The sequence below is a fragment of the Gastrolobium bilobum genome, unplaced genomic scaffold (genome assembly GCF_033153095.1).
Source record: "Gastrolobium bilobum isolate Gb01-03AN ecotype WA unplaced genomic scaffold, APGP_CSIRO_Gbil_v1 utg284707, whole genome shotgun sequence".
Classification (NCBI taxonomy): Eukaryota; Viridiplantae; Streptophyta; class Magnoliopsida; order Fabales; family Fabaceae; genus Gastrolobium; species Gastrolobium bilobum.
In genome coordinates this window covers 2,436-26,163 of record NW_026897967.1, presented here as the reverse complement: position 1 = coordinate 26,163, position 23,728 = coordinate 2,436, and the positions used below count along the sequence as shown (strand labels likewise).

The window sequence follows — 23,728 nt, the reverse complement described above, 5'->3', positions numbered from 1 at the left end:
TTAAGTTCCATGAGCATTATAGTTAATTTTGCAACTTATTTATTTTATGCAAAATTTATTTACTAATATCAATTAACGTTAATTTGCACAAGTGTTAAAGGAACCGATATTTATGGATTTTTCGGGTTCTATAATGCCAAGCACATGCTGTATAGCAATGTCTTTTTTTTTTTTTTTGGATAACGCTGTATAGCAATGTCAGTAACGTCGTTACATTCGTATATTTATCATCTCAAAAAAGTAAGAAAAGAAGAAACTTATACGATAAAAAAAATTAAAAAAAGAAAGAAATAAAGGAATTAAAAGCTATTGTCAAATTGTTTTGAAAATAAAGCTATTCTATGATACGTTTAAAGTCCGTTTTAGTGAGTAGTGTTTTGATCGTAAAAATATTTGAATAGTAGATTGAAAATTTTAAATACTCCCTGTAATAGTCTAAAAATTTAGGAAATGTATATTTAATATTTAGTTTGAGCATGAAGAATTCATTGAATTATGAGCAACCTTCCTCATGAACAAATTGAAAGACAATCCCCAAATATTTGTATGAGCATAACCAAAAAGTGGTGCTAAATTTTACTTGTAATAATGATAAAGTCACTCATTTCACTTGTAATGTGCGCAAATCTATGTCCAGCCTCATCTTCCTCTAATGCTCATCATATTTGTTAATAATCTGAAATAAATAATGCTTCACCTACACAACTCCCCCAACAAAACATACAAGTATTCATAATACTAAAAATCTAAAAAGGCAAACCATAAGAAAAAGGAAAGGAATATCAAAGTAATCCATCGTCATCCTGCAGTGGTTGCCATTGTTGGTTCATCTAATACCTGATATTCAAGGTTTTGAAAAGGCTGGCTTGCGGAGGCCAGATATCTGCAAAATAATTTTATTAATAATTATATGAGCCAAATACGACGAAGTAGTGTAATAATCAAATTAACTGTAAAATATCTAATTAAATGTAAAACACATGGTACAATTAATTTTGATTATTATTATTATTCTCTGGTAGAGCAATGAATTTTGATATTGAATTCTGTCTAAATCATTGAACAAGTTAATCAATTGCAAATTGAAACTTTATCCCTCGAATAGACAAGTGTAATTCTTCCCCGACAAAAATACAAAAATAAAGCGTAGGAAAGGAAATTACAAAATTTGGGAGAAAGGAATTATTCTACAAAGAGGGACTCTGGGTAAGCATGATAACATTCCTAAAAACGTTTTTTCCCCCTTTATTTTTAGTCTGGGGAAAAAATGGTAAGATATAACATTTGATAAAAAGAAATATTTTTTTTCCCCCAGAAAATGAACCGGTTGTCTGGTAACACAAATAGGTAAAAATAAGAAACAATTTTTTTATTTTTTTGTTCTTGGACACTATTTATCAAATACAGACACATCAGAATATTTAATCAGCATTAGATAAACACTATTTATTAAATAAACTCTCTATTTTTTGATATACCACAAAATCTTACAAGTATAGAAATTAAAAAAAAAAAATTATTTTCAGAAACCATGCCAAAAACAGAATTTAATTAATAAACAAAATCGTTGTCGTGCACACCTTATATAAAGGTGTATAAAATTCTTTTTTTGTTTGTAAACAAATTCAAACTTTCACTATACCAATTACCAAGGATTACATTTAAGTTCTATTTTTTGGATACATTCATTTTAGTTACTCATCATGTAACAAATGGAAAGTGTATAAAGTTATACCTTGACAGCGAATCACATTTTAAAAGGTGAATGTTACAAGCGTGCATGTAGATTCTTGATGCTTTTATAGCTTAATGAATGAAGGTTGTTGATGCTTACGATTCCAAAACTTAAAAATCTCTGAAGCAGACAGAAGAGCATTACATCTTGTCGAAGAAGATCCGTTGATCACAATTAATTCCACTACGCATGCGTAGTTCGTGTGTTGAATCTAAACTATAAGAGGACGGGAACTCAATGATATCTAACACTACCATATTATTTGAGTGTTTGCTTCTTTTACTTGTTTGCATGCTTCTTATTTACCAAAATGGGATGAAGAAAACATTGTAAGAAAATTATTATCTAGAGTGATTCAAAGGCTGCCATTTCTGCCAAATATGATAGCTCAGATGGCGCAGAGTGATTCAAAGGCTGCCATTTCTGCCAAATATGATAGCTCAGATGGCGCAAGGGAGCTGGGCAGGTGGGAGTGAGAGCACTTATTCGATCCTTCCCAATATCATCTCTGGGAAGGGTTTAAAACCTTAATCCTGGACCCGCCTCGAACAGTATTGCCTCCCATGAAGAATACCTGTGGTTTATCCTATAAAAAAAAGGCTGCCATTTCCTTGATCAATCAACCTTCATTGAGCTACTCTATCTATGACAGAATACACAGAAAAGTCATATGTAGAAGCAAAGATTGGAAGTTGAGGTTCGCCCATGCTCTCAAAGAAGGCAACCGTACCACAGATTGGATGGCTAACTAGGTAATGAATCACAACACTGAACTGCATGAATGGATCTCTCCTCATAGAGATATATCTTTGCTTCTGTTTTCTGATGATTTAGGGGCCTCTCTGCCCCACCTCACTCTTATAGCTACTTAGTTTTTTCTTTCCGTACCCTCCAATGTAAAACCCCCATCCCCCACCAAAAAAAAAAACTCCACTTTCCACTGAGTATGAGGTTGATGCTCCCAAGTGAAGTGCCTATTTGTAATGTAAGGTTACAGACTTAAAGTAATCCATCTAGAATGGAGAAACTCCGCTCCAAGTTCTGATGCAATAAAAACAGAGCCATAGTATTCTCATTATAGGGACAAAACCCTCTCGTAAATGCTATGATACAGACCTTCCCTTCACGGTAAAAACAAGGAGAGGGAGGTGTAAGGTAACGGGGGTGAACCGTGGAGTAGTAAAACAAGATTCAATGCTTGTGGAACCCAAGTCAGCTGTACAATTCTTTGGAGAGGTGAGAAGATAGTGGAGTATGGAAATTGAACACAATAATGATTATGCAGAACAGTCAACTAGGGAAGAGTGTCAGATCTATAAAAGAACTCTGGAAGAGTAAGGGGCATCAATTAAGAAATTAGATCTTTGGGCAGGCCAACCAGAATTTGGAAAAATTTTCTCAGACCTCTTGAACAAGCCTCAGTATTTTCCCTTGTCTTGCCTGTTATCTCATTTGTTAGTTTCCATCTCAGGTTAGTTCTCTTTTGTAACCCTTGTTCCCTTTTGAGAATTCTAACCAAGAGTTGGCAATTAAATTAAAGATTATATTTTAGATAGAGGTTGTTTGAATTCATTATCTCTGTTCTGTTATTTTCCTACCAATCTCTATCATGCTACGATACTTTAGTACCATCTGCAGGACAGTAGTAAACAGCATCCATAAGAGATCAGAAAGATACATACCTCAATTCCATGAGGGCCTATTCGGTTACGAGAAATAAAGTTGATAATCAGAGTTGCAAATTCATCAGGTACATCTTCCTAAATATATCAGGCTAGAAGCTGTTAGATTACAAATAGAAAACGATATAATGAAATGCACCAAAAGACATGACTAGTACAAAACCTGAATAGCATGCCCTGTGTGTCTGACAACTACCATCTGAAACTTTCCTTGCATTTGACCAATTGTGAGAGACCTATTACAGAAACAGTGCCAAAAAACAAATCAGACTTCTACTTGAACAATTCTGTCTTCTCAAAACCCTGAGAGATAAAGAATAGGAGAAACATAATAACACAATATACATTTATACTGGAATTATTAGTGTAAAAGGCCCATACTTGAATCTCAATCATAAATTACAACCTTGATATTGACATTTATATAAATCCTTGTTATTCATCGAAAGCAGATAAAGAAAGTTACAATCTAACCATTTTATATAACTCTGTCCTTTAAAAGGACTAACCATTTTCTGTAATTTTAAGGGGTTTATTTGGTTTCGTTAAGTCCAAATTTTGAAATAAATCAACTAATCATTTTTTGTGATTAAGTTTAGAAGTCTTTCTTTTTTAAAATAATAGGAATAAAAATAAATAACATAATTAATTAGAATAAAGCAAAAAAAAAACAAACATACAAGATAAAAATAAAAGAAGGTGAAACACAAAAATAACATAATGTACACATTCTTTATTATTTGTTTGCACTTAGATACTTTGTTGTTACTCTGTATTGAGCATTTAATTTTCTATTTAGGTGGTGCCAAATTATAATTTTAATCTTAATTAATTATAATTAATTATGTAATATATATAATCAATAAAAAAAAATTAAAACAAGCAGGTGTGTGGCTACGCCACTGTTTCTTAAGCTTTAATAGCTGAAACCTATGAAGCACCGACACTTCAAAAATTCTGACGTGTCGTGTTCGACACTTTCCGACACTCTCGGACACTTCGACACTCCAACACGCGTTATAGAAATTCAAAAAAGATTCAAAGGTTACGTTGCGTTGAGTTTTTAGTTCCAACTATTAAATTCTTTGAATTACGATTACCATTTTATTGAGTTTAATATAAATATTTGAGATATCTTATGTTTCTTTACAAAATTTATGAATATTATAAGTTTAGATTCATTTTTTTGTTAAATTATTGAATATTAAATATAATATATACTACATAAATTAAAAATATTATTTAATATCAAGACGTGTCTTAACGTGTCAAAATCTAATTTTTTTTAGAATTAACGTATTAGAGTGTCGTATCGTATCGTGTCACGTGTCCCGTGTCAGTATCGGTGTTACATAGGCTGAAACTTTAATGTTCACTCAAGAATAACTAAAGCTTAAAAAGTTGAGCAAAATTACGTTGAACACTGCTCATTCGTGATTACTGCTTTATAAGATAAATTAATATACACAGCAAAATTAAGATAGTAATTTGTGAGCAGTAGAACTATTGTCATGTTATCCATTAAGCCGTAAACAATGAAAAACGCCCGTAAATAAACCCAAAATGGGTACAAATGAAAAAACAAGTCCCACTAAATAAGTGATTATTCCTTTAACAATCAATACAAAATTGAACAGATAAAAGATATTTATAGATGGGAGATAATTCATTTACAATTTTTTTTTTACAAATTATATTAAATATATCGATCATACACTCTTGATTGAAGTATGATCGATCAAACTTAATATAATTTGTAAGAATTTATAAACAAAAAATTTGTAAATATAATCTTCTTCTTTATAGTTATAGGGGAAGGATCCGTTTACAAACTTTTTTGATAAATTTTTATAAATTACACTATATTCTCCCGGAAGAACATAGTGAAATAAGTGTTTTCGCAGAAGAAGATAGTGTAGTTTGTAAGAATTTGTAAACAAATTTTTTTGTAAATATAATCTGTCCCATATATGAGAAACGATCCCTTTACAAACTTTTTTTACAAATTTTTACAAATTACACTATGTTCTCTCGGGAGAAGATGGTGTGACTAGTATTCTCTCAGAAGAAGATAGTGTAGTTTGTAAATAAAAAAATTTGTAAATATAATATGTCCTTGTATATATCAAATTATTTTTAAGAGTAAACACCTTTTTTAGTCCCGGGCAATATCTACGAAGTCCTTTTCAGTCCCTAGCAATAAAAAAGGACCAAATTGGTCCCTGAAAGTACAAGAAAAGGGTCACTCTACATATTTGGGAGTTGACATAAGGACTAACATGGCCCTTTTTTTGTAATTTCAGGGATCAATTTAGTCCTTTTTTATTGCCAGGGACTAAAAAAGACTTCGTAGATTGATAAGAGTATTTACTCTATTTTTTTTGTCTTTAGGGTAGTTTGGGAAGCCAAAGTCCAAAAGTACAATTTAGTTTAGTTTAATAGCACGTGATTCCATGACATTACTGAATTCATAATCTCGTTCAAAATCCATGACTCGTTTTGTGACAGGCTAACAGCTGGATATACGCATACTTTGAAAGTTCCTACGACTAAGCTACTCCCAACACTTTGTTTAATTTGTTAAAAAAACAAAGATAGCATAGCATAAAAAAATCGTATTTTATTTATTTTTTAAAATAACATAAATATTAGGCTTAAATATTTTTTTAAAAATGGCATAAAATTTGAAATTTTGATTATTTGTTGAATTAAATTCTAAAATCTTGTCCATAAATTAAAAGAAAAAATTAATAACCCTTATTTTTCATCTTTTAACTTTATTGTGTGTAATATAATTTGTAACAAAAATTATTATAATAAATTTTATATTATTTTATTCAATATCCATACTATCCATATTAAAAGAAAGATATTACAAAAATTTTAAACATACGCGCATCAATGAATCATCATAAAACAACCAATAACAAAGCAAATCATTCTTTTAACTTATCCACATATATTTACTTTTCTGTACTGTTTTTCTATGATAATGAAATGTACCTCAGGAAAGATAAAACTGCAGCGCCACCGTCCCAATCCGTACATACGCGTACCACGTCAGGTAAGCAACGTAACAACAAACAACTCCCCAAAAAACTTCTTTGTTTTTTTTCCAGTTCAAACTTGAACAGAGAAATTTTAAATTTTGAACATACATCATTTTTTTTCAGAGAAAAATATGTATATCATTTTAAAAGATATAAAATTATTATTTTAAGTGAGAGAAAGAGATAAATCATGAGAAAAGAGTGGAGAAATTTTTTTTAAAAAATATGAATCTTACCTCTTTGTAAAAATAAAAGGATGTAAGATGTGTCATCTAAAATAACACACATTTTCCCCTTCTTTTTATGCAACAAAAAAATAATGGTTTTGGACAGGCCGCAGGACCTTGTTCGGTTAGAATAATTTGTTGCATGGCAAAGTTTCAAACATTTGCCTTTCCAAGTCGTTATGAATGTAATTTTTTTTTTGGAAGAGTTAGCCTCCTTATTATGTGAATATTCTCAGTTTTAATAAGATTGTCTCCCGCAAAAAATACTTATGATTTATCCAAAAAAACAATATTTAACACGTAAAGTGTATGACTCCAAAATACATGTGTTCTCTCATTTTTTTTATAAGAATCTGCACCGTTAAATTAGAATTCTAGTTAATTAATAATAATAATTTATGAATTTAGGAAAATTATTTCATAATTAAAACTTATAAGAAAATCATAATTCTGAACTAAATCATTTTTCTGGAGAAAAATATAAATACTATATATTTTGCATTAAAAATGGGTATCGGCGAAATGACCCGAAATACAAAATAAATTAAGGAAAATTGCTAGAAAATATATTAAGTCAGTAATACAAAGTTTAAAAGAAAAGATAAGGGTTAGAGGTGCCCAAACTAGTGCCGGTAGTTTAAGTGACCAGTCTAAATGACTAAAACCCCTTAATTTTCTTTCATTCTTCACACAACCTACCTAGCATACACTCTCTAACACTTAGGTTTCTCTCTTGTTCCTCTCCAAGCAAACTTGAGCTTTCTCTCATGAAAATCATCAAAGACACCAACTTTCCTCACCTTTCTTCCATGGAAGAAAAACTTTCCTAACCTTAAACACTTGAAAGCTTATGTCTTTGGGAAGAAAAACTCATTCTTGGAGTGTCTTGGATTCTGTTTTGTGAGGGTTGATGGCTGCCCTTCTTTGTTGTGTAGAGTGGAGCCATTTTCACACTCATTGGAGTACTAAGGAGCCATCTTTGTAGAAAAAGAACCAACTTGAACAAGCCATTTTCATATTCCTTCCTTGGCAGAAGTGGAGAGTAGACTAAGGACCTTAAAGACACTTCCTTTCCTCTATTTTGAAGCTTTGGGTATGAGCCTTACATTTTTTACCTTGATTTTCTAAGAAAAGATTGAGTATTGGGCATGTAAAATGAGTCAATATGATAGCCTAGGTGAGTACTAGCATGAAAATACCTAAAAACGCAAGCTTGGACCTCTATTAGTGCTAAAAATGGAACCTTGATGGATATCTTCGAGTAGAAGGCAAAACTGCATTTCTGTCGTGAAATATCCGAAATATGGATATTCGAATAGGGAAAAGTGTCTATACTTTTAAATTACACAACTTACATCCTTTCACTCTCACAAAGAGGTGGGACCCACAACTTTATTTTTTTTGTCAACTCTCTCTCCTCCTTTATCTATCTCTTTCTCTCTCTTAAAATGACACAACTTTACATCCTTCAAAATTATACACACTTTTCCCATTCGAATATGCACTTAGAGATATCTGTATATTGATATCCGGATATGTCCCCGACAAATATCTAAATATTGCCATGATTTTATGTTTTCTGGTGCATTGTTCGGGCAGAACCCTTTGTAATGATCTAGGACCCTTAATTGAACTGTAGGGACCTCTATAAAATGAATATAAGTCAGAAGCTATAAGATTAAGCACTTGTGGTTTTAGAAAGAGCCTTACGCATGGAAAACGAAAATGAAATAGAGTTTCTTTACAGATTTTGGTGTAGAATATGTATATTGATTGTATGTACACTGTGGAAACTGATTGTGACACTGTTGGATACCACATTGGTGATCTCTTAGACACCGGGTTATTGTTGGAGGACTTAGCGGCGACAGGTAAGCTTCGATTCTCATGGTTAATCCCTTTTTCTTCCACCAAACTCCATGGGAGGTTGGTTTATATGCATGATATTTTTTTAGGAAAATGATTTATGCAATGATATATATCCGATATCTTTGGAAATGATTTGTGGTATAATGCATGTGATAGTGTGTCCTACATGTGCAGGCGGTATCCTTGGGTGTAGGATATGGGGGGAAGCCCAATATATTTTTAGTATATTATAAACTTGTGTAATGCGTACTTGTCTCTGGCCAATAGATATTGATATTGCACATATTACATGTTATATATCCAGCATTATGCATTTTATTATTCTATTGTACTTATTATACCTGTAAGGACGAAGTGATCCTTTGAGAATCCCAGTTTACTGAGATTGTCATCCCACCCATTGGGAAACATTTTTTAAGTGCTAATATCCATGAGTTGGATGCTCCTCGAGGCAAGAGGAGAGGCCGGTGAAGATACTCTAGCATAACATGCATGGATTTTACTTTATATGTGTGTATTTACTTGGACATGCTTATTATATGCCAGACTATGTACGTTTCTTTGATGTGAGCATATGGATTATCTATGCCACCATTAAATAATCTTGTTTTTATTGTTGATTTGGGATTATGTATATGCCACACCATGAGTATGGATGTGGTTATGCCTACTTGACCTAGGAACATGATTAGTATTTTATTTAATGAAGTGAGACAAGATTTTTATTGATGGACATTGCATTATTTCATTTATTGCAATACATAAGGTAAAAAGGGGAAAACAATTTTATTCACTTGGTAAGGTCAATGAGCTTCCGCGTATAATATATATATATATATATATATATATATATATATATATATATATATATTGCGACTTGTAAAGTTGTATGTTAATGCACCGGCGGCCGATGGGGTGTTACATTTTCCACGCACGCATGTCTTTGTCCACATCAAGGGTAACACAACCGAGCACTTAAGTATTATATTAGACATCCCATGTTAATAGAAGTTTTCATTTAATGAGAATGATAATCTTTCCCATCACTTAAGCTTGTTGTTATTCTATCAAATCTCTTCCACAGCCATAACCGAGCACAATATACCCCCCTTTCACCCTTAGCTTGCTTGAGACTAGCATGATGACTCCAAAGAGTTTTGGTCCATAACACTGTCTCTGCAGTCATCAACAGATCAACATATTTTACCCATCTAGAAAATAGATCTACTTCCATCTTTTGACTAGCTCAAAATATTTTTATGAGTAAATATCCTTTTGGGTCCCTAACAAAAAATATGGTCACCACTTTAGTCCCTTACAAAAAGAAATTAGTCGTCTAGTCCCTATGAAATTCAAATTGGACCTATTTTAGTCCTTTTGAGGAACTAATGTGGGTCTTTTTTGAATTTGTGAGGGACTACGATTTTAACTAAATGAGTCCATTTTGAATTTCTTAGGGACTTCGAGACTAATTTTTTTTGTAAGGGACTAAAATGGGGACCGTGTTTTTTGTTAGAGACCCAAAATGATATTTACTCTATTTTTATTAAAGAAAAATATTTTTCTTATGATATGATATACAACTATCTCATCCATTCAAAAAAAATGACATTACTTTTAGGTTGGGTGAAAAAAAATAAAGAGATATTTTGAGAATTTTATTTTTCGCTCCCAATATGAATTTTTTACAAATTCCTTTTATTTTATTTTTCAAACTTCAAAATAATACGGGAGATAATTTATTGTAAAGGAGAAATACCAAACCTTTTTAATAATAAGTGAAAAGTTTATATACCAAAGGAAATTGAAAATTTATATCCTGAAATTTAAAAATAGTTTATATTGAAGGGAGTAGTATTTGTGCTTTTAAAGGATCTAACATTGTGTCATTTTAGTCAAAATTATTATATTTTATGGTGAGAGAAACAATTACATAATAAAAATCATGCTAAGAGAGAGTGAGAGATTTTTCTTCTTAATTTTAATACCAAATAAAATACCGTAGTTTTGACTAAAATAACTGTTATTTAAAAGGATAAATATTTTTCCTATAATAAAAATAAATTTATTATCAATAAAAAAATGAATTGTTCTGAATGTGTAGATGCCATAATAATGAAGAAGAATAACATATTTCAGAATCTCGGATCTGTTTGAGTGTGTTCAGATTTTTTTTGTTCTTAAAACTATTTTTTAGAATAGTTATGGAAATAAGTGTTTTTTTTAAAAGTTAAAAGTCAAAACGCAAAATAAAAGCAATTCAGACATGTTCTTCAAATTTGATTCTTAAAAAAAAATAGTTACAATTTTCAAAACTTCTTTTAATTGTTTTTTTTTTGTTCTGAAAACTTTAAAACTGTTTTTAGAAACAGTATTCAAACACTAAATTTTGTTTCTATGGGTGTATTTATTATTTTGCAAAATGTATAGGCAAAAGTTTTTTTTCCCTTCCTTTTCATATATAGTCATTTTTTGTGTGTGCAAATTATCATTTGGATTTGTTTTTTCTACGGTGATCGAATGCATATAAGTTATTTGCATTGAGTCCGAAATGACATTATTTTGAGGCACAAATCAAGGTATTTTTATAATTATACTTTATTCTAAGGTTACAACAGTTTTTATCATCTTAATTTTTTAATCTTTCAATGTAAAACGACATTATTTTGAGAGTAAATATAAATAACTTGTGTTTAGTGTAAAAACATTAAAGCCTTATCATTTTTATCTTATTCAAGCTCCTCAATCTGATTTTCATATTCAACAAGGCGAATCCCATCCCCACCTTTGTCTTATTTTTCCTCATTTCCTTTCACTTTTCTATAATTTTGGGTCCATATATAGTTCTCGCTATATTTTCTTATACTCAAGAAATTTTCACTGCCAACCATATATTTCTTTTTGGTACAATATTTCATTGTATTTTGTGCTTTAATGTTATTTAGAGAAAAAGAATCTAGTAGAAGGATAGAATTCGAGTCCGAGTCTTCAAACGAGTTTTACAGGTATGTCCTTTTACTGATTCCTGGATTGATTTAATTTGAGAGTGAAAGAATTATACATGTTCTAGAAGAAGAAACTAAACAAAATAAAATGTTAATATTACCATAACCATGTGGTTGGGTGGTAGGTAAATGGAGCACCGCCATTTACTTTTTAGCGCATACTTCCGAGCCTAGTAAACAAATCATAATGTTTTTTTTATCTGTTTGATTTTGCAATTCTTTTTTTAAATTTTTTTAACATTTAACTCATTATTCATATATAATTCTTCAATTTTGAAAAAGAGGAGATTTTACACGCTTTGGTACAAAACCATCACTTTTAATTTGAGCAATCATTCTTCTGAATCTTACAATACTCTTTTTTTTTCTTTTATGCTAAATAACTCTTAGTTTCATTTACACTCATTAGAGGTGTAAATGAGTTAGGTCAGGTTAGAGTTTGTTCTAATTAAGTTAGATTTATTTAAAATATTTTGAGTTTGATATGATCTATTAACTTGATATAAACTAATTACATGCTTGATCTGATCTATATTAAAAAATAAAATGTATTGCCTAGGCATATTATTCTATTTAAGCATATCAAACTTTCAATATCTATAAAGAATTTGAAAAAATAATTAAAATAATATTATTTTATTAATAATATTATTTTATTAATTATGTTATATTTAAATTTATTTTTTACTTTAATTAAAATAAATAATACGATATAGATCAACCCATAAATTTGTAAGCCAAACCATGTAAAAGTTGAAAAATAGACTATTTTCTAAACAAGTTTTTTTAAAGGCTCGAGCTTTTTCTATTTCACTAAAATATATTAAGCTAAGTTTGACCTAGACCGAGCCATAACTATAGGCTCTAATAAGTTCTTTGACTCATTTACACCTCACCCCAATACTTCCATAACAAACATAGACTATAAAAAGGTCTTACTTTAAAAATTAAAACTAATGAAAATGAGTAAGCCTGCAAAAATGACTGTTTTTTGTTAAATAGTAATAATAGTAAAGTTTCTATGCAAAATACAAGACAAGTGAAATTGAAGGGTTTATTAATTCAACTATTAAAATTCAAGTCCCGGAAATACTTAACCATGTGACATCACACAAACTCAATAATACAAAAGCCAAGTAAACGTACCTATTGCCCTCTCACTGACAGCATGTTCCCACTTACGTAACCACCAGGAAGCTTACCTCTTCTTCTTCTTTCCCTTCATATATACATATGATCCCATCACTCCCTCTCTTGTTCTATAACACTCAATCACTCACTAGTAACCCATTGAATGGAAGAAACAAGCAGCATGCAAGAATGTGTCATCACCCCAACAACCTATCGAGGGGTTCGCAAGAGAAAATGGGGGAAATGGGTGTCAGAAATTAGGGAACCTGGTAAGAAAAAAAGAATATGGTTAGGGAGTTACGAGGAACCAGAAATGGCAGCAGCAGCATATGATGTAGCATCCTTGCACTTCAAAGGACACGCTGCAAAGCTTAACTTTCCTGAATTGGCTGAGACTCTGCCACGACCCGCAAGTTCTAGAGCCGAGGATGTTCAACTTGCAGCTCAACAAGCAGCATTCAAGTTCAAAAGACCAATAACATCATCATCTGAGGGAAGTGGCACTAATAACAATAAGGATAACGTGGTTCCTGCGAGGGTGGGGTTGTCACCGAGTCAAATTCAAGCCATCAATGAGTCTCCATTGGATTCACCAAAGATGTGGATGCAAATGGCAGAGGCACTCAAGTTTGGGTTTGATGAGTCATCTATGATGCATTATCGTGATGATGTTTTAGAGTTGAGTGGATGGGAAGATATACAGGATGAGTCCATATGGGACTATTAAATGAACCCTTGATTTAGGGTCCAATACAAAAATATTAAAGCAGAATATTGTTAATTTGAGTTAGACTAATTCAATGAAGCAAAAAGATTTGTTATTGGTCAAGTGCATATTTTATATGTTCCTTTTGTTTTATCTTTTGCTTCTCTACTCGTATGTATTTGTGTATTATTTTATATGCTCACAGGTTAGGTCGCGCCAGGAATAGGAAAAATAAAATCTAAACCAAACATGTAAAATTGAATTAAATTAGAATGGAAAATGGGCACTTTTTTTTTTTTGGAATAATGACACTGAAATTTGAAGTTATAATTTCATTTAAATTATTGAAATCTCTCGTTTCTAGACCAATCTCAATGACCGGAAAGAACAAATTTTCATTGCTAACTTGAACCAAATTAATAACATGTCGCTTGTGCGTTAGATGGATTTAAGTCATGGGTCCTTTTTTTATGCAAAAAAGAAAACTAGATCATATTCAGGGAGGGTCGTGTTCAGTTAATTTATTTGTTTTTCAAATGCAACAAGCAAAAGATTTTATTTTAAATCAAATTTTACTTATAGTCGATTGTCACATCGAGGCAATAGAAACGTGTTGATCTTTTTACGTTAACTTTTTTTTTTTCTTCATATATAGAATTTCCACATTCCGTTAACGTCTTTGTCTTTTTATTTATTTATTTTTATTTCTACGTAACCAATTAATTATAGTAGATTGTTGAATGAGTTCTTTATAAAAAGAAACGAGGTTAGGAGGAGAACAATGTAGAAATCATTTTCGTCGCCGGCCAAATCTATATGGACCCTAATGGACATGACTTTCGTAACGAAGTTACCATTGACATTTGACTGTCACATTTCTAACATAAACATTAATTTTGAAAAGTAGGCTAACCGAAGTGCTTTTCTTTGGAATAATAAGAATAACCACGTGTGTGCAACAAGAGTGTGTCAATCAGATCTTCAAACGCTAGTCTATATATATAGCCTTTGGTAAGGATGTTTGTTGCTTGCTCTTTGGTAGGAACGTATGGCATACACATTTTTCATCATCTAGCTTTTCTTTAATGAAGTGACAATCAATTTTCACATGTTTTCTCCTATAATGGTGAATAGGATTTTGAGCAATGTTAATAGCAGCTTTGTTGTTGCAATATAGTTTAATTGCACTACAAGAAAATATGTATTTTGCGACAGACATTTCTTTAATTCTTCAAGAAGTCTTTTCAACCAGACTTCCTTCCAAACTCCATGAGCTAGAGTCCATAATTCTGCCTCAACATTGCTTCTTGCAGCTGTAGTCTATTTTTTACTCCTCCAAGTGACAAGGTTGCCCCACACGTAGGTACAATAGCTTGATGTAGATCTTCGATCCACTTATGAACCAACCCAATTTGCATCAGTATAAATTTCAATCATGCTCTTAAATCTATTTTTGAAGAATAGTCCTCTGTTAGGAGTGTTATTGAGGTACTTAAGGATCTTGTGGATAGCACCCAAGTTTTTCTCCCTAGGTGAGTGCATGAATTGGCTAAACATGCTTACTGTAAAGGTAATGTCAGGTCGAGTGTAGGTTAAGTTAACCAGTTTTCCAATTAATCTCTAATTAATATTGTTTCATGTCTACCTCTTTTCCATCTTCAATGCCCAACTTAGCGTTAGGTTCTATAGGGGTCTCGGGTGACTTGCACCCTAGTATGCCTGTCTCCCGCAAAAAGTCAAGGATATACTTCTTCTGAGTAATAGTGATTCCTAACTTGCTCCGAGCCACTTCCAATATTCCAAGAAAATACTGAAGGTTTCCAAGATCCTTCAGTTCAAACTGGTCTGCTTGATACTTTTTCAAGGAATGCAATTCTTATGACCATCACCTATAATTGTTATGTCATCCACATAAACAATAAGGATAACAATTTTACCATATGTGAAGTGCTTGTGGAAGAGACTTGCAGGCTACAGCCTATTTTGTCGACTCTAACCTAATTTATCTAACTTAGGGTCAATTAGATCAACTTTTCCACACAAAAAAATGATTCGTATTATTTAATAAAAAAAAATTAAGTCAAAGTTATTTAATGTTTCCATACACTATAACATACACCATACAACTTCCCATTCAATTGACGAGACTTGGAACATAAGAGCATAAGAATTTACATAGAAATTGGGTGTAATATATAATAGTTAACTAAATTTACACTAGTAAGCATGAGTCCTTATGTTGTCTATTTAAATATTAATATATAATAGTTAACTAAATAAGATAAGAATAGTTAAGTTAGAGTTTGAAAATCCAATAAAAAAATTTAAATATGATAAAATTGGTTTTATTTTATACCCAATCTCAAATAGATTTGATTCCTATTTAAATATTAGTATATAATGAATAAGTAAGATAAGAAGAATAAAATTAAGATTTGTTAATTGGATACAAAATAATTTAATTACTTTTCTAAGTAAAGTTAAAATTATTATTTTATTTTACATTAATTAATTAATAATTCATGAGATAGGGCAGCACCGGTACGTAAAATTGGCATTGATTAGTATTCGATACTAACGATAGGTCGTATGAATTTTGTTAAAATGGAATGTCGTAGACTAGTTGGGGTTCTCATATCGAACTTTCACAAAGGTGCTAAGGATGAATCGACAGAGAGCTAACATATATAACTGGAAAATGTCGGATGTTGTGGCAAACGAGTGCTTTTTTGGTGTGACGTATAAGGCTTAGTATAAGTTTATATTATACGTTATGATATTTTCAGTTGTTTGGTGTGACCATCGTATAGTATAAGTTTATACAGCAGAATCTCTTAATACATCAAAACAATGTATAACTTAATCTGGCCTAAGGGGGAGAGATAAGGCCTGATAAGAGATTGGTGTATTAACATCGTTGACCAATGTAATTCTCAAAAATTAATATATTATTTTAATATTAATCTATTAAAATAAAAATTAATTTTTCAATATATTAATTTTTAAAATACTAAATATTTTTACTTTTATAAAAATTAATTTATATTTTGGACACACTGATCAATAAATTTTTTAAAAAATTAATATCATATGATATTTTTTGAAGAATTATATAAATTCTTATTAAAAATATTTATTTGTATCCTATATAGTATTATATAGTGCCTTACCAAATACCGGATGATATTATCTTATACAATATATTATTTTATACAATACCGTGCCAAACGCTGGATAGTATTAAAATTCAATCAGATCTTATACAATCAGACCTTATACTATCAGGTCTTATACTATCAGGATTTATCCTATACTATGTACTAACATGCCCTGAAACTGTAACATAAAGTAAATCATGTCCAGTAATCATGATTATAGACTAATAAAGGAAAGTGTAACAATTTTCTGCTGCAGCGAACAATGATAAAATCACTGTTATAAAATCTAGCCCGATTCGGTCGGGTCGACTCGAAATTTGGTGAATCAGTCATCAGATCAGTTCGGGTCAAGTATTGAACCAGTCATGCATCGATTCGGTCAAAATTCGGTTAAAATCGATGTCTCAGTGACCCCGTCGGGTCATGCATTTTTTTAAAAAAAAAAAAACCAAAAAATCAAAACTGTTTCATCTTATCAGAAAAAAATTTGAACTCATTTTAAATTTTTTTGGTAATTTCATTTGCTAGTATACTCTTCTACAATGACATCAAATTTTGATTTCCAATACTAAAGCAATTTGCGGAATAATATATTAGTGAATGTGACGTATGTCATTTTAATGTAGTTGAATTTGAAAAATATGAGTTCAATGTCATTATGAGGTTTGTTTATGCGAATTATGAGTTGCAATTTAAATTGACATAGTAATAACGTGCATTTTTATTTATTTATGCTTCATGTTTTTTAGCTTATTTAGTGAACCTTGTTTAATTCATTTTAGATATGAAGAATATAAGTGAATTTATAAGTTTATATTTATATATATTTTTATATATCTATATATCCGGGTCAACCGGTCTGATCAGTGACCCACCGGTCCGACCAATAACCCAGTAACTCAATACCCTGGCCAAATCAATGCCTTAGTCGGATTTAGCAACACTGCATTAAATACATCACAATAGATAGGAAATTCATAACTACTACGTGAAACGTTGAAAGGGAAGCTGCTAAAATATATATATAAGCAAAATAATTAGAATTTTTTAGCCGAACATTAAATTACAGTTATGTTTAATGGAAGAAGTTCTTGTAAATTTTATAAGTAATAATTTGTGAGATTATGCAGCTTTATTGGCGTAACTAACTGTCTGTCTATATAGTATGATTGATCGAATTTCTAAAAAGTTTTTCATATTTTTAAATATACGGTGAGGGTACGTATTATATTGACTATTGAGCTAGTTTTTTGCATCAAGAAAACTGAATCTCTTCACGAGAATTTTAAGGGCACGTAATATATATTGGCCCGATTTATTTTGCCGATTTGATTCCTCTAATTTTAAGTGCCAATCTATGATTTTGAATTTCAGCAATCGAGATATGAAATATACTCTAAACTTCTACATTTGCCTCGAAGATCCAAAGTTTTGGAGAAGAAAAAGTTGTCCAATTTAAGTCAAGTTATGTTTAGACGTGGTTATCTGGACAAAACCTGAGGTTGTCTTTGAGTTTTTATAGACTAGGCCCCCATGGTGGTGGCCGCGAGTAATTCCTTTATATAATTCCGATAGAAAAAGAGGGTAGTGTACCGCAATTGCTTATGACAATGGAGATGAAGACTCTCTTTATAAAATGATGACGGTCAGGAAACTCCTTCATAGTAAATGGGCCTAAGGAGTAAAGATAATAGACCTAAACCCAAATAGAATATCTAGAACAAGTTAATTTAGAAAAATATGTATATATTTGATCATAATGTAAGTGATTGGCAAATGAGTAGTGTTTTTAATTTTTTTTTTTTTCCTGGTCCATGGAAATAAGTAGTTTTAAAGTTTTCATAGGCTACAAACGTTGGGCAACTAAGGACAGTCTGGGCCTATATTAAAGGTTTAAAATGATCTTAGGCCTTTCATATTTCACAAAATCAACGCAGGCATATTTCTTAAGCTTTAATAGCTGAAACTTTAATGTTCACATAAGAAAAACCAAAGCTTAAAGAAAATTGAACATAATTGCGTTGAACACTACTGATTAGTGATTACTGCTTTATAAGATAAATTAGTCTACACCGAAAAATTAAGATAGTAATTTGTGAGCAGTAGAACCATTGTCATGTTATCCAGTATTATTAAATTCGACCCGGTCGGGGTACTGGGTTACTGAATCACTGATTGGACCGGTTGACCCGGATATATATAGATATATAAAAATATGAACATATAAATTCAATTATATTCTCCATATCTAAAATGAATTAAACAATGTTCATTAAATAAACTCAAAAAACAAGAAGCATAAATAAATAAAATTGAATGCTATTACTATGTTAATTTAAATTACAACTCAGAATCTCCGTAAACATACCTCTCAATGACATTGAACTCATATTTTTCAAATTTAACTACATTAAAATGACATATATCACATTCTCTTAATTTATTATTTCGCAAATTACTTCAGTATTAGAAGCTAAAATTTGAGGTCATTGTAGAAGAGTATACTAGCAAATAAAATTACAAAATGTTTAAATGAGTTCTACATTTTTTTTGATAAGATGAAACAATTTTGGTTTTTGTTTTTTTTTTTTAAATGCATGACCCGACCGGGTCACTGGGTTTGGCCGGTTTTATCCGGGTTTTGACTGGGTCGATGCGTGACCGGTTTGCCAGGTTCCGGGTCGACCCGGCCAGGTCGAATTTTATAACTATGATATTATCCATTAAGCCGTAAACAATGAAAAACGCCCATAAATAAATTCAAATTGTGTACAAATGATAAAAATAAGTCCTACTAAGGGTCCGTTTGGATGAACTTTTTTTCTCCAAAAGTTGCTTTTTTTACAAAAAAAAAAAAAAACACTTCTCACTTTAAGTTCGTTTGGATATCTACTTTTAAAAAAAGTAGAAATCACAAAAAAAGTCAAAAACCTACTTGTTTTAGAAGCTAAAAATTTTAACTTCTAAAAAAAGCAGAAGTCAAAAGTCAAATATTTTTTTTCAAAAGCTAAATATTTTTTATAAAAATATAAAAAGCTTTAACTTTTATAAAAAACACTCTTAAAATAAGGAAGAGATAAAAAATATTTTTTTTGGAAGACGAAACAAACAAGCTCTAAATAAGTTATTATTCCTTTAACAATCATTACAAAATTGAACAGATAATAGATCTAAGGGAAAAATATTTCTCCAGTGAACCCAAAATGACGTCGTTTTAGGGTTATAAGATAAAAATTCTTATGATAAAAACTAATATAACCCTGTAATAAATTAAAATTATAAAAATACATTGATTTCTGCCACAAAATGACGTCGTTTTGTGCTCACCGAAGATAACTTATATCAATTGACTGGAGAAATATTTTGTCCGAGATATAATGACATGAAATGTAATATATTACCCAATAAATATAACTCAGTTGATAATGCAGGTTAACTATAATGGGAAGAAAATCTGAATTTAATTTCTGATTTCGATTTTCACTAAATATATTTTAGCTGGTGATATCCGGAAGGCGAGTTCCCATATTAACTCCCACAAAAATAATTATAATTGATATAAAAAAATATAATATGTGTACTTAAATGAAATAATTTTTTTTTTTTTTGTCTTCAACGGTAGTTTGGGAAGCCAAAGTCCAATTAAAGTACAATTTAGTTTACCTTACCCAAAAAAGAAAAGTACAATTTTGTTTAGTTTAATAACACGTGATTCAATAACATTACTGAATTCAAAATCTCAGCTAATCAGGACTCGTTTTGTAACAGGCTAACAGCTGGATATACGCATGCTTCGAAAGTTCAAACTTCCAACCTACTCCGAACTTCGTTAAATTTATTATGAAAATAAAAGATAGCATAGTATGAAAAAAATTGAATTTTATTTATTTTGTAAAATAGCATAAATATTAGATAAAAAGTTAATAAAATAGCATGAAATTTTAAACTTTAATTACTTGTTGAAAAAAATTCTAAAATTTTGTCCATAAATTAAAAAGACAAAACTAATAAATAAACCTTATTTTTCATCTTTTAACTTTATTGTGTGTAATATAGTATATAACAAAAAATATTATAACAAATGTTATATCATTTTATTCAATTCCCATGCTCATTCATATTAAAGAAAGATATTACAAAAAAAAAAAAAAAAATTAAATATACGCGCTTCAATCATTCATCATCAAACAGCCAATAACAAAGAAAATCATTCTTTTTTTTAACTTATCCACTTATATTTACTTTTCCGTACGCTCTCCGTTCTCCCTTAGAATAGGAATACATTCTGTCCTTTCACCGCTCCGTGGGGTAGTCAGTCTCTTTCTATGTTCACGAAATGTACCTCAGGAAAGATAAAACTACAGCGCCACCGTCCCAATGTACTTACGCGAACACCGTCAGGTACTGTGGTAATGAAGCAACGCATAACAACCACAAAAAAAAAAACTTTTTTTTTTTTTTCAGTTCAAACATGAATAGAAATTTTTTTAAAGTTTTGAACACCATATTCAAAACAAATCCTTCATCGTTTCTCTTAATACAACTTTTTTTTTTTTTTTTTTTGAACCAGCCGGATGAGCTTGCCCGATTAGATCAAATTGTTGCCCAACAAAGTCTCAAACACTTAACATATGAAGTGTATGACTCCACAATATATGTGTCGCCTCATATTTTTCATGTATGCATAATTTTATCCACCTCAAGGGTCATAGTGTCACACAATCTCATACCATAGTAGGGTCTACTAACGGTTATAGCATTATATTTTCTATGCTAAAAGGGAATTAATCTCTCACATCTTATAAATAGCTAAAGGGTTTCATCTAATGAAAATGATAATCTTCTCCATCACTTAAAGTTTGCTGTTACTCTGTCAAATCTCCGCCATAGCCATAATGGAGCCCAATACATCTCCACTTTCACTCTCAACTTGCCTGAGGCTAGTACGGTGACTCCAAAGAGCTTTGGTCCATAACGTTACATCATCATCAAATCAACATATTTCACCTATTCGGGAAACGGAGCTACTTCCATCTTCTAATTAGCTCAAAATATTTATATTAAAGAAAAATATTTTTCTTATCATATGAGATAAAATTATGGGTTGAATGAAAAAAATAAAAAGGTATTTTTAGATTTTTATTTCCCTTTTACAACATGAAATTTTCACAAATACCTTTAATTTATTTTTAAACTTCAAAATGATATTATTTTAGATTGCAAGAGATAATTTACCTTTTGTAAAGGAGAAACACCGAACCTTTTTAATAATAAGTGAAAAGTTAATATACCAAAGGAATTGAAAATTTATATCCTGAAATTTAAAAATAGTTTAGACTGAAAGTAAATTTATTATCGATACAAAAAAATGAAATGTTGTCAATGTGTAAAAAGATGCCATACTAATGAAGAAGAATAGCAAATTTTGGAATCTGAATTTCGTTTCTGTGGGTGTATTTATTATTTCGTTTCATATATAGTCATTTTTGTGTGTGTGCACATTATTATTTTTATCTTATTCAAGCTCCTCATTCTGATTTTCATATTCAACAAAGCGAATCCCACCTTTGTCTTATTTTTCCTCATTTCCCTTAAATTTTCTATAATTTTTGATCTATATAGTTGTCGCTATATTTTCTTATACTCAAGAAATTTTCCCTGCCAGCCATATATTTCTTTTTGGTACAATATTATGGCATTGTATTTTGTGCTTAAATGTTATTTAGAATCTAAAAGAATCTCCTTTTACTGATTCCTCCAATGATTAATTTGAGAGTGAAAGAAGTTATACATGTTCTAGAAGAAGAAACTAAACAAAATAAAAATGTTAATATAACTATAACCATGTGGTTGGGTGGTTGGTAAATGGAGCACCGCCGTTTACTTTTTAGCGCATACTTACGAGCCTAGTAAACAGAACATAATGTTTGTTTTTTTTCGTTTGTTTGATTTTGCAATTCTTTTTTAAAAAAATTTAACATTTAACTCATTATTCATGTATAATTCTTCAAATTTGAAAAATAGGATATTTTACACGCTTTGGTACAAAATCATCATTTTTTTTGGTAAACATCATTTTTAATTTGAGAAATCATTCTTTTGAATCTTACAAAATTCATTTTTTTTCTTTTATGCTAAATAGCTCCTGGTTTCATTTGCACTCCCCGAGGTATAAATTGGCTGAACGAGCTAAACTTTGATCTAAATAAACTTTGATCTAAATAGGTCAGACCTATTTAAAATATTTTGAGCTTGACCTAGTCTATTAATTTGATATAAACTAAATTACAGACCTGTCCTGACCTATATTAAAAAATAAAAAAATTGGTCCAAGCCATGTTGACTATTTAAGAATATCAAACCTTCAATATCTATATAGAATTTAGAAAAATAATAATACAATAATATTATTTTTATCAATTATAATTATTATTATTTTTACTTAAATTAAAATAAATAATATGATATAAGCCGGCCTATAAACATGTAGGTCAGGTCTAGTAAAATTTGGAATATAACTTATTTTCTAAATAAATTTTTTTAAAAGTTTAGACCTGTTCTATTTTATCGAATATATTAGGTCAAGTCTAACCCTGATCATAGGTTCCTAATAAGCCATGTGACCCATTTATATCATATCTCAATGCTTTGATATCAAGCATTGACTATAAGACACTCTTCTTTAAAATTTAAAACCAATGAAAATGAGAAAGGACGGAAAAATATCCTTTTTTTTTAAAAAAGTAATAGAAAAATATTATATTTATAAAAAATTTGTTTACAAACTACGTTATGCCTTATGGTAAGACACTCTATTGAGTGAAATTTTATCAGTAAGACATAATTTAATTTGTTAAAAAAAAAATTATCAATATAACCCTTCGCTAAAATTTGTATGCAAAATACAACACAAGGGAAATTGAAGGATTTATTAATGCAAAGACTAAAATTCAAGTCCTGAAAATACTTTACCATGTGACATCACCCAAATTCAATATTACAAAAGCCAAGTAAACGTAAGCATTGCCCCCTCACTGCAGCTGACAGCATGTTCCCCACTTACGTAACCACACGAGGTAGCTTAGCTCTTCTTCTTCTTTCCCTTCATATATATGATCCCATCACTCCCTCTCTTGTTCTATAACACTCACTAGTAACCCATTGA

General features: G+C 30.5%; 1 protein-coding gene and 1 long non-coding RNA gene across 2 annotated transcripts; one reads left to right on the top strand and one right to left on the bottom strand.

Annotated features, from left to right (window-relative positions):
• Positions 1-585: 585 nt before the first annotated feature.
• Positions 586-3,828, bottom strand: LOC133311867 (uncharacterized). The gene is made up of 3 exons (XR_009751599.1): positions 3,581-3,828; positions 3,418-3,495; positions 586-883 (listed from the first exon to the last, which is right to left on the bottom strand). It is a non-coding gene; the product is annotated as an uncharacterized LOC133311867 (long non-coding RNA).
• Positions 3,829-12,862: 9,034 nt separating this feature from the next.
• Positions 12,863-13,426, top strand: LOC133311869 (ethylene-responsive transcription factor ERF022-like). The gene has a single exon (XM_061512996.1). The coding sequence runs from the start codon at positions 12,863-12,865 to the stop codon at positions 13,424-13,426; it is 564 nt and encodes a 187-aa protein (XP_061368980.1).
• The last annotated feature ends 10,302 nt before the right edge of the window (positions 13,427-23,728 follow it).